This window comes from Gymnoscopelus braueri, assembly GCF_963280865.1.
Source record: "Gymnoscopelus braueri genome assembly, chromosome: 20".
NCBI lineage: Eukaryota > Metazoa > Chordata > Actinopteri > Myctophiformes > Myctophidae > Gymnoscopelus > Gymnoscopelus braueri.
Genome location: NC_137622.1, coordinates 39,265,683 through 39,278,119, shown reverse-complemented (window position 1 = coordinate 39,278,119; position 12,437 = coordinate 39,265,683). Strand labels below are relative to the sequence as shown.

The following is a 12,437-nucleotide window of genomic DNA, read 5'->3' as shown; positions in this document are numbered from 1 at the left end:
AGCCGGTTCAACTTCTGCAATATAGATACAAAGCTACATATACAATGCCACTTCGGTTAACCACTTGAACCCCAGAATCCATATTTTGGGGCGGAACGTTTGCCAAAAATAGCACATCTTTCAGACAGCGCTGATATTCTAAACATATTGGCGTGATAATGTCCTGAGACTGGTTGGGTTGGTTAGATCACATCACAGGACCATTCTTAGATGGCTTATTTCTTAACTCTTTGACTGCCAGAGTATTTTCATAAAGTACTCCCCCAGTGCCAGCAATTTGTGTTTTTTTATTTTTATATTTTGAATTTTTCTCATGAAAATAATTTAAGGACACATAATTTAAAGACCCAGCACAAATCCGCCACTAGAGAGCAGCACATGACAGCTTGATCAGGTCGTTGGGTCTCTCTCACCCTTCTTGATAGATTAGACAGGGAAAAACATGAAAACGGATGTGACGTCGTCCCAGATTGTTTTGATCGGCCAAAATTACGATGTGATACACGACGGCGATGACTGATCGTCACCCAGACCATAGATTATAGAAGAGAACCTGTCCGTTTGTCCGTTATACCGTGTGAAAAATCGTTTATTTACCTATTTTGGACGAAAATGACTGGGGAAAAAAAAATCTAAAACCGGAAACGGAATCCAGGTCATGAAACCGGATGCAGATGTCCGTGAAGTAAGTGGAACTCGAGAATAACATTGAATATTAAGCAGCATAGCGCAATCAGAGATTAAACAATGAACGCGCGTCCAGCGCGTCGAACGCGTCGACGGCCAACTGGACAAAGTAGCACTTGACGCGTTATCGCGTCGTCCGCAGTCAAAGAGTTAACAGAAGATGCAATTAACTGTACCTACCAGGACCGGGAGCCAGGATACCAGCAGCAGGGAGTTGTACGTTCCTAGTGTTCGGATCAGAACCACAAAGCGCTTCACCGTCGCCCCCTGACAAATAATCAATCAACATGAAAAAACAACTTTAATAGCCGATCTACAACCAGTGTTGCCAGATGCTGTGAGAGAAACAAGCAACCAGGTCTAGGAAAACCAGCCCAAAAGAAGCGACTATGGGCCACATGAGCACTTTAACATATACATCAGCTATTTGAAAATAGCAGATCTACAAGCTCACAACGGGTCGCGTCGGAGCCCAACACTGGTGTCGGAGCAGATAGGTGAAAAGTCTGTTATAAGCTTAATTTTAGTGTCGAACGCGTCGCGTTCACCAGGTCTACAACCTGGTGAAAATTGATACAAGGTTTCTGCCCGGAGAGCGACGCTAAAATGAGGATTAGAGAGGATCACTTATATGAAGATAAGCTTAAAAATATGTGTGCAAGGAGCGCGCGCGGACATTGAGGAGAGGGACAGAGGACATTGAAGATGAGGGACAGAGAACACTTAACAGGAGAAGGCGGACATTGGCCCTCATTTGTCAAACACGCTCGGACTGAAAAACACAGAGATCACGGCAACTTTCGGGATTTATCGTTCCATCGTCACTTTGACTTGAGCGTACGACTACTACGGCCCGCTCAGATCTCACGTCAGGTCTCCAGGACGTGTATGCAACATCTATTAATCCATTAACCCTTTAAGACCTGAGAATATTCTAGAAAGGTCTTCTAAATCCAAAAAAAAATTTGAAAGAAAAACCCAATTTTTTTTTCCTCGATTTTTCAAAAATAGCAGATCTACAAGTTCATAGCGCGGCACTCGGTGCCGCGCTATGAGCTTGTATATCTGCTATTTTTGAATAGCCTAAAGAAATCTAAAGTGACACAGATGCGTTCCAGGTATCAATGGGTTAATATTTACTTATATTCTTTTTGTGGCCGTATTCCGGTTCGAGCATATTTAAGGGCGTGTTATCTAAATGACGATTGGTTGCAGCCGCCAGATTTGTCAACACACCGTCCATTCTCACACTATGATTGGCAGGATACGACCCTTTGCGAGCCCCCGTCGTAAGATGATTCCTGGGTTCGAATTTAAAGGAGAATTTCGCCCTAGGCGTTTCCTTACCTTTAATTGAGGTCGTTATCTCATCATAAGAGTGGTCTAGGACGCCCAGTTCATAACGAGCGATGTTCTCCATTTCGCCGGTCTGAACCAACGGCGGGCGGAAGTATCGCGAGACGAGATTTCAAACGTGATTTCAGTAAAATTTGATTGGTAAACAGTAATGGCGGCGCCCATGTAGCTATGGCACTGTACCGATATCCGACGGACCACCCACGATAGATAGCGACAGAAATAACCGGATTTAGCCAAGAACTAAAATACTCTCGTTCTGAGCTGCAGGGGGGGGGGGGGGGGGGGGCCCGAAATGGAAAACATCCCTCGTTATGAACTGGGGGTCCTGGACCACTCTTATGATGAGATAACAACCTCAAATAAAGGTAAGGAAACGCCTAGGGCGAAATTCTCCTTTAAGCTGGTTTCTACGTTCCATTGAGCTGAGGGGACAGAGGACATTGAACAGCAGAAAGAGGTCATTGAGCTGAGGGGACAGAGGACATTGAACAGCAGAAAGCGGTCATTGAGCTGAGGGGACAGAGGACATTGAACAGCAGAAAGAGGTCATTGAGCTGAGGGGACAGAGGACATTGAACAGCAGAAAGAGGTCATTGAGCTGAGGGGACAGAGGACATTGAACAGCAGAAAGAGGTCATTGAGGTGAGGGGACAGAGGACATTGAACAGCAGAAAGAGGTCATTGAGGTGAGGGGACAGAGGACATTGAACAGCAGAAAGAGGTCATTGAGCTGAGGGGACAGAGGACATTGAACAGCAGAAAGAGGTCATTGAGGTGAGGGACAGAGGACATTGAACAGCATAAAGCGGTCATTGAGGTGAGGGGACAGAGGACATTGAACAGCAGAAAGAGGTCATTGAGCTGAGGGGACAGAGGACATTGAACAGCAGAAAGAGGTCATTGAGGTGAGGGGACAGAGGACATTGAACAGCAGAAAGAGGTCATTGAGGTGAGGGGACAGAGGACATTGAGGCGAGGTGAGGGTCAGAGGACCTGTGTGATGAAGAGGTCCATCCAGGCCAACAGGTTGACCAGCAGCAGACTGAGAACAAACAGGTCGTTGACCTCCGGCTGCACCGAGCGCAGAAATGTGTCCATGGCCGCCAGAGACAGGAATTCCCCAGTGCTGCAACACACACACACACACACACACACACACACACACACACACACACACACACACACACACACACACACACACACACACGATCAATATTAAAGCTGAAATACTAATTCATAATGTTTGAACTCCTTTAGGACAGGGGTCTTCAACAGGGGGTCCGGGACCCCTAGGGGGTCCTCAGAGTTACTACAGGGGGTCCGCAAAATCTTTGTGTGATATGATTATTTTTTTTATACCTTAACCACTTGAACCCTAGCATCCCTTTTTCTGAGGAGAACTTTAGCCAAAAATAGCAGATCTACAAGCTCACAACGCCTCGCGCTGATATTGTAATTCATGAAGTATGTCATCATCATAAGCAAACTGAAAACTATACAATTTTATATAACTATGAAATGATGCTTATCCTCTATTCAAAATCCAAATTCTTTCTGCACTCAACTTCAGTGGCAAGAGAATCCATAGCGTCACTGTGTGGTATATGTCTCCTTGTGATTCCACTTTGTCACCTGTTCCTTCATTCTATTTAGGATCGTTTGGTTTACAGTACCGTCACAACCCCCCACCATGCTGACTAAACAGCTGATTCTCATGTCACCGTAACCCATTAAGACCGGGAATTTCTTTGGGTTACAAGCTCATGCTCAAAAGCATGAGCTTGTAGATCTGCTATTTTTGAAAAACAGTGAAAATTTGTGCAAATCGTTTGAATATATATATATATTTTTTTAACTCAAATATTTGCTTCTGGGGGGTCCCTGGAACAAAACATTTTCATATGGGGGTCCACGCCCACGGCCAAATACATATCATTTTGGGTGGTCCTTGACATTTAGAAGACATTTGTAAGAATCCCCCGGATTTGAGTAAAACGTTTTGCTTAAGAAAATATATATATTCAAAGATTTGCACACACTTTCAAGATTTAAATTAGAATAGCAGATCTACAAGCTCATAGCGCGCGGCACTCGGAGTACGAGTTGTATATCTGCTATTTTTGAATAGCCCAGAGAAATCTTAAAATGACACACAGATGCGTTCCCGGTCTTAATGGGTTCGTCTCACCTTTCCCTTGTCAGCTTAAAACAGAGTTTCCACACATTTTCAAAACTTTTCCAAAGTATACCATTTCCAGGCCTGTAGCAATCATACTCTTATCAAGCTCTTACACCAGTGTGCTATCAATGCACCAAGACTAGGCTTGTCGATCCAAGGTGTCGCGTGAGAAAAATAACAGATCTACACGCTAACAACGTATCACGGTGCATCGTGTTGTTGTCAGCTTGTAGATCTATTCTTTCCTGTATAAATTGGTCCGCACTCATGCAGCTGGTGCAGTGCGGCACTGCTATTTTAACATGTTGCATAATAACTACACAATCAATTAGCCAACAACAATGCACAGCCAAACATGTTCCAAAACATTTGATTAAATTCCAAACCTTTTCCAGGCCTGGAACACAGTTTTTCTAATTTCACAATATTTCCAGACATTTAATGACCGTGACTGGGAACCCTGTATTTAGGATTGTTTTGTTTACAGTACCGTCACAACCCCCCCCCCCCCCCCATGCTGAGTCAGTAAACAGCCGATTCTCATGTCACCTGGTCTCACCTTTTCACCTGTTTTGGTGTTGTGTGCATTAGTATAGCATTAAGTAACCATACAAGGATTTGCCCATGCTATTCTGGTTGACTCCCACAAAGGGATAACTGATGAGTGAAAATGTGTTTGGTCAGACTGGTTCTGCCTGTCACGATGCAAGGCTGACTGTCTTGTCGCCTAGGGTAGGTACCACCCTTACAAAAAAAAACATGCAGTAATCCTGGTCTCTATACTGCCTCCCCCCAGGGCGCCTGATGGAGGGGAAAGGAACTGGCTGGAATAACGTGTTCCTTCCACGTACCATGTCCTACCGGGGAAACTCCCCCCCTGTCAGGTGATAAGAAGCGGCTTGCTAGCTACTCATGCATTGAAGAAGGCATGAGCTCAGTTCTGGGCTCTCCCTAGGCTGGCAGAGGGGGAGTAGTGCCCAGGATTACCTAGGCATTTGGCACTGGGTGAAAAAATGTGTTACAAAATCGTGGGATAAAGATTTAGAGAGAAAAAAAAAGACTGACTATCTGATAAGAGTAAAAGTAAGCCTTGCTGAGCCATGTGGCCCATAGGGTCAGGACTCAGGAGCGTATCTCCTGTTTCTGTAGCGTGAGGCAGCTTGATGTACAAGTATACCCCCTGCCCTGGACATGACCCTAGTACGTCGCAGGGACTTACCCCCCAATCCAACCCTTAATGCCGAGTGCCAAGCAGGGAGGCACTGGGTCCCATTTTTGGGCGGTGTAGCCACCCCTATAAGTGGGGTTGGGACACCTCATTAGCTGTATTGTGATTGGCTCATTAGTACACCCCTAGCTGTACTGTGATTGGCTGACTCTATGCGGTGTTCCCGCTACTCCAGTGACAGTGCAGATACTAGCGTTGTTGCTGCTCTTACCACCATCATGTTATCTTACTACTATATAATTGACAAAGGCTCCGAAAGTTCGTCCGGGATTCGCAAGCACAGGATCACTCCACACGCCTCCAAGACCCGCCACAGACTGTTGATCAGAGCTCTGGCTATGTTTTAGGCATCTTACCTCACCTCGATCAGTGATAAGACGGCTTGATTGATTCTCTGATTTGCCCATCAGACCCTCAGGCCTGATCTGGCAGGTTGCCATAGCAACCAGATACAGGAAGTCTGACCATTTATCACATGACCGAGGTTGGGAGGTCGGGAGGTGGGGACTAGAGGTTAGGGCCGCAAAGCAAAGCGGGAAGGGAGGAGAGGAGAGGAGCCCAGAGGAGAGGAGAGGAGAGGAGAGGAGAGGAGAGGAGAGGAGAGGAGAGGAGAGAGAGGAGAGGCCAGAGGGGCCGGACTTCACATGATGTGTGCAGTGGTGTAAAGTAACTAAGTACATTTACTTAAGTACTGTACTTAAGTACAATGTTGAGGTATTTGTACTTTACTTGAGTATTTCCAATTGCCAATACTTTTACTTCTACTCCACTACATCTCAGAGGCAAATATTGTACTTTTACTCCACTACAATTATTTGAAAACTTTAGTTACTAGTTACTGTGCAGATATAAATTATGATATTATGAAACATACATTAACCACTTTAGCTCTATTTTATGCCTAGCCTATTTGAAAATAGCAGATCTACAAGCTCACAACGCGTCGCGATGCGACGCGTTGTGAGCTTGTAGATCTGCTATTTTCAAACATTAGTACTTTTACTTTTAGTACATTTTTAATTTCTAATACTTTTGTTCTTTTACTCAAGTAAATTTTGCATTGAGGACTTTTACTTGTAACAGAGTACTTCTACATTGTGGTATTGATACTTTTATTTAAGTAAAACATTTGAGTACTTTTTCCACCACTGGATGTGTGTTCATCATGAAAAAAACGATGATGATGTCAATATTGTTTGGATCGGGCCTAGATGTGAGGGCCGCGAAGCGGCCCTGACATCTAGTTATTGTAATTATTATTGGTTGTGGTACTCATAATTTAGCCCTGGGATTCGTTATTTTTTTACCTCAGTTAAACCCCAAAAAACTGAACTTTGAACATTCAGTGGATTTTCTGTGGTTTGGGGTTTTCGGAATAATTAGGCTCAGAAAAGTGCTGTGATTGGCCCGTGGACTTTGATGTCACAGTCCATTAATCCCGCCCCCTCCCCGCGGAGTAGAGGCGATGATTGACAGGCAAAATCCCTCAACAAGCGACAACCGCATGCAAATAGGTTTTCTTTTCATTCTCAGCTGAAAAGGCTTCAGAACACAGAGAGAAAAAACCTGCCACGGCTCACTGGAATGGATTTTTCAGTTAAAACCTTTTAATACACGTTTGAAGGACCATGATAAAGACTTAATGTTTCGTAAAACCAGCATGTCATGAAACCTTTAAATCCTGTGTTGAGGGTCACACAAGGAAATAATGCACTCTTGAAAGTTGAAACTAAATAAGTTGAGAACCAACCATTTATTTGGTTGCTACAGTGTGCTTGAAAAGTATGCATCTTCAGCAGCTAGTGATGGCCAACCGTTAACCGGTAATCGTTAACACATTGACTGCCAGAATTTATTCATAATGTACTCACCCACTGCCAGCGTTTTTAATGATTTTTTTATAGAAAAATTATTTGTCCGTTTATTTTTTAACATTGAAGTGACTGGATTTTTTTAATTATTTTTTTTAATCTCCTAATACGTTGTGAATAACGAAAAAAGAATAATACTCAAAAAGTAGAGAAACATTTTAGAAATTCAAAAACAAAATAAAAAAAAATGACAAAAAGGGGAGAATTCTCCCCTTTGGCGGTAAACACCTTGACTGCAAAGGGGAGAATTCTCCCCTTTGGCGGTGAGTAAGAAATTGGTAACCGGTTAATACTAACGTTTAATGGTTAACCGTAAAAATGATGGAGCAATGATGCACTTCCAACACCCAAGTCCACTGTGTGGACACACTTGTGTATTTTCAGGTGATCTAACCGACCGAAACTCTTGTCACACTGTTTACAATAGAAAGGTTTTTCTCCAGTGTGGACACGCTGGTGTGTCTTCAGGTGACCTAACTGACTGAAACTCTTGTCACACTGTTTACAATAGAAAGGTTTTTCTCCAGTGTGAATACGCTGGTGTCTCCGTAGGCTACCTAACTCACTGAAACTCTTGTCACAATTTTTACAATAGAAAGGTTTTTCTCCAGTGTGAATACGCTGGTGTTTCCGTCGGCTACCTAACTCACTGAAACTCTTATCACACTGTTTACAATAGAAAGGTTTTTCTCCAGTGTGGACACGCTGGTGTGTCTTCAGGTGACATAACTGACCAAAACTCTTGTCACACTCTTTACAATAGAAAGGTTTTTCTCCAGTGTGAGTACGCTGGTGTTTGTTCAGACTACTTGACTGACTGAAACTCTTGTCACATTGTTTACAATAGAAAGGTTTTTCTCCAGTGTGGACACGCTGGTGTGTCTTCAGGTCACCTAACTGAGCAAAACTCTTGTCACACTGTTTACAATAGAAAGGTTTTTCCCCAGTGTGAATACGCTGGTGTCTCCGTAGGCTACCTGACTCACTGAAACTCTTGTCACACTGTTTACAGTGGAAAGGTTTTTCTCCAGTGTGGACACGCTGGTGTGTCTTCAGGTGACCTAACTGACTGAAACTCTTGTCACATTGTTGACAGATGTGAGTTTTCTTTCCTGTGTCAGTCAGACGACGTCTCTTTACTTCCGATTGTGTTAAAGTCTTGGTAGACTGTGGACTACTGTAAGGTCTTTCTTCTTCCGAGTTTCCCTGCTGCTGGCTTGTTGTCGGGAACAGTGGGTTCATCGTCAAAGTTGCTGTATGCATGGGCTGTAATGGTCCAAGAATGTAATTAATGATCTGTGACCTTACGATCCAGGATTGATTACAGGGCAATTACCAGCTGAATGTCAAGTGTATGGATCTAGGATCTCTGCTAATATTTACTCTTGTTGGTGTTGAAGTCCTCCTTGCTGTCTCTCTCTATGTGCGTCCTTCACACTGTGCAGTCTGGTTTTAAGCTGAGCTGACTCAAAGCTCATGTTGTCACTATGATGTCAGCCATGCCCAAATATGGAGTTCCATGTCATTTACTGACTCAAAGCTCATGTTGTCACTATGATGTCAGCCATGCCCAAATATGGAGTTCCATGTCATTTACTGACTCAAAGCTCATGTTGTCACTATGATGTCAGCCATGCCCAAATATGGAGTTCCATGTCATTTACTGACTCAAAGCTCATGTTGTCACTATGATGTCAGCCATGCCCAAATATGGAGTTCCATGTCATTCACTGAGATAAAGTTTCAGCCCAGTCAAACCTCAATTGTCTTCCAGTATGAAATTAACGAGCGTCAACGAGCATCAGCTGGCTGTTAACGGAGAGGGAGAGGTACACACACACACACACACACACACACACACACACTCTAAAAGCACTCTCCAAAAGCCCTTGAATATGATGGAATATGATTAGGGATGACTGTGATTATGGTAAGCTCACATTTCATATCGCACACCATGCCTGCAACTTTCACTAGCCAAGTGACAGGGGTTGGTGCGGGCCGGACAGTTGCCCCTCGCGGGCCGCCTATTGGGGAACCCTGCTCTAACCACTATGGCCACTGAGCTGATGAGAAGCCCATATTAAATGGCAGTTTGTTTGATCCAGAGGCTGTGGTCTTGCTCATTTTCCGAATGCCTCTAAGTAACTCTTTTGTGTCTCTATATCTATATCTCTGTATTTCTACAGACACCACTGATTACTTTTGTTGGCTAAACTAAATATATGATATATCGACATGTGTGTATCACGACTTGATAGTTAATTCCTGTAAACTTTCCCTCTACTTTCAAGACTGCCAGAGTCACCCCCCTCCTGAAGAAACCGACACTTGACCCCTCTGAGATCAAGAACTACAGACCGGTTTCCCTTCTATCCTTCCTATCTAAAACTCTCGAATGTGCTGTCTTTAAACAACTGTCCTCCTATCTCCACCAGAACAACCTCCTGGACTCCAACCAGTCTGGGTTCAAAGTGGGTCACTCGACAGAGACTGCCCTCCTGGCAGTGACGGAGTCGCTCCATGCCGCTAGAGCGAACTCTCTCTCCTCCGTTCTGATACTCCTGGACCTGTCTGCAGCGTTCGACACGGTGAACCATCAGATCCTCCTCTCCACCCTCGAGGGGATGGGTGTCTCAGGCTCTGCACTCTCCCTGTTTGCATCCTACCTGACGGGTCGCTCCTACCAGGTGATGCTGAGAGGGTCTGTGTCAGAACCACACAGGCTCACAACTGGGGTTCCCCAAGGCTCGGTTCTGGGTCCTCTTCTTTTCTCTCTCTACACTACATCTCTGGGTGCTGTCATCCACTCCCATGGCTTTTCCTACCACTGCTATGCCGATGACACCCAGCTGATCCTCTCATTCCCCCCCTCTGATACCCAAGTGGAGGCACGCATTGCTGCTTGTCTGGCTGACATCTCGGAGTGGATGTCGACAAACCACCTGAAGCTCAACCTGGACAAGACCGAGCTGATGTTCCTCCCGGGGAAGGGCTGTCCGCACCGAGACATGGCCATCACCATTGATAATGCTGTGGTGACCTCAACTCGGACTGCGAAGAATCTGGGTGTGACCCTGGACGATCAACTGACGTTCTCTGCAAACATCGCATCAGTGACAAGGTCCTGCAGATTCCTCCTCTACAACATCAGGAGGATTCGCCCCTTCCTCACGGAGAAGGCAGCCCAGGTGCTCATCCAGGCTCTCGTCATCTCCCGCCTGGACTACTGCAACTCCCTCCTTGCTGATGCTCCGGCATCTGCCATCAGACCTCTGGAGCTTGTTCAGAAAGCTGCGGCTCGTCTGGTGTTCAACCGCCCCAAGTTCTCCCACACAACCATCCTTCTCCGTTCTCTACACTGGCTCCCCGTAGCGGCTCGCATCCAGTTCAAAACCCTGGTGCTAGCCTATAGGGCAGTGAAAGGAACAGCTCCTTCTTACCTCCGGGCTATGGTCGATGCCTACACCCCTGCCCGACCACTTCGGTCTGCCACCTCGGGGCGACTGATTGCCTCGTCACTCAAGGGTCCTTCTGGCCGATCCACACGGTCACGACTCTTTTCTGTTCTGGCCCCACAGTGGTGGAATGAACTTCCCACTGATGTTAGGACAGCAGAGTCACTGCCCATATTTCGCCGCAGACTGAAAACCCACCTCTTCAGGAAACACTACCCTTCCTCTCTGCCTGACCTACTTGTTGTTAACTAGTTGTACGAACGCTTGTTTTCTATTGCTGTATTGTTTATTGGATCTTGTTTAGTCAATACACTTATTTGTTTTAGCTCATGCTCATTTGATTTAGCTATTTTGTCTCATCTGTTTAAGGAAATAGGTAGCTGATATATTGCACTTTTACCTTAGCGCTAGGTATACTCTTGGTTGCTTGTTTTTGCAGAAAATGCACTAAAGACTTCTGGTGATTAGTAGTTTTTGTTCCCTACCTATGTTGAATACACTTATTGTAAGTCGCTTTGGATAAAAGCGTCTGCTAAATGACTGTAATGTAATGTAATGTAATGTAATGTAATGTAATGTAATGTAAACGTGAACTCAAAACTTTCAACTGAATTAGAAACACCTCAGCATGCACCAATACGACGCACACAACAATGCATGCATCAATTAAAATCCATTTGTTCGATTAACTGATGCACCCAGTGTTGATTTCGTCGACTAAAACTATGACTACAGACCGGTGGCCCTCACATCACACATCATGAAGACCCTGGAGAGGTTGCTTCTCTGTAAACTGAGACCACAGGTCAATGACATGCTTGACCCCCTGCAGTTTGCATACCAGGAACACTTAGGCGTGGAGGATGCTCTCCTCTACCTGCTCCATCGAGTCCATTCTCACCTGGATAAGCCGGGTCGATATGCGAGGATTATGTTCTTTGACTTTTCAAGTGCATTCAATACCATCCAACCCTCCATACTCGGAGATAAGCTCGATGGGATGGGGGTGGACCCCTCCTTTGTGAACTGGATAACAGACTACCTGACAGGACGACCACAGTATGTCAGGCTGGGGAACTGTGTCTCGGGGACGCTGTTGAGCAACACGGGGGCTCCACAGGGGACTGTGTTGGCTCCCTTCCTGTTCACACTGTACACGTCGGACTTTAAGTACAACTCTGAGTCATGTTTCATTCCGAAATATTCTGATGATACAGCCATTGTGGCGTGTGTCAAGGATGGGCAGGAGGAGGAATACAGGGACCTGACAAAGGCCTTCGGGGAATGGAGTGAAAGGAACTGCCTCCTACTAAATACCACCAAGACTAAGGAGATGGTGGTGGATTACCGGAGGAACAAGCCCGCTCTTCTTCAGCCTGTCAACGTCCAAGGGACAGCTATTGAGCAGGTACAGTCCTAAAAGTATCTGGGAGTTCACCTGGATGAGAACCTGGACTGGGCTCTGAAGACCGATGTTGCTTTTTCTTGAGGAGGCTTAGGTCTTTTGACGTGTGCAGCAGAATGCTGCATATGTTCTACCAGTCAGCAGTGGCAAGTGTCCTGTTCTATGCTGCAGTCTGCTGGGGAGGCAGTGTGATGGACAAGGATGCTAAGCGGCTGAACAAACTGGTGAAGAAGGCGGGCTCAGTACTGGG

The 12,437-nt window shown here is 45.3% G+C and overlaps 1 protein-coding gene across 1 annotated transcript in view; it reads right to left on the bottom strand.

Moving 5' to 3' along the window:
- Window positions 1-12,437, bottom strand: part of rnf103 (ring finger protein 103) — a 41,287-nt gene that overhangs the window by 7,581 nt on the left and 21,269 nt on the right. The window contains exons 8-9 of the mRNA XM_080415308.1: window positions 3,040-3,172; window positions 868-954 (exon numbers count right to left, since the gene is read on the bottom strand). Of these exons, the coding sequence (XP_080271434.1) occupies window positions 868-954; window positions 3,040-3,172 (220 nt within the window). The remainder of the gene's footprint in view (window positions 1-867; window positions 955-3,039; window positions 3,173-12,437) is intronic.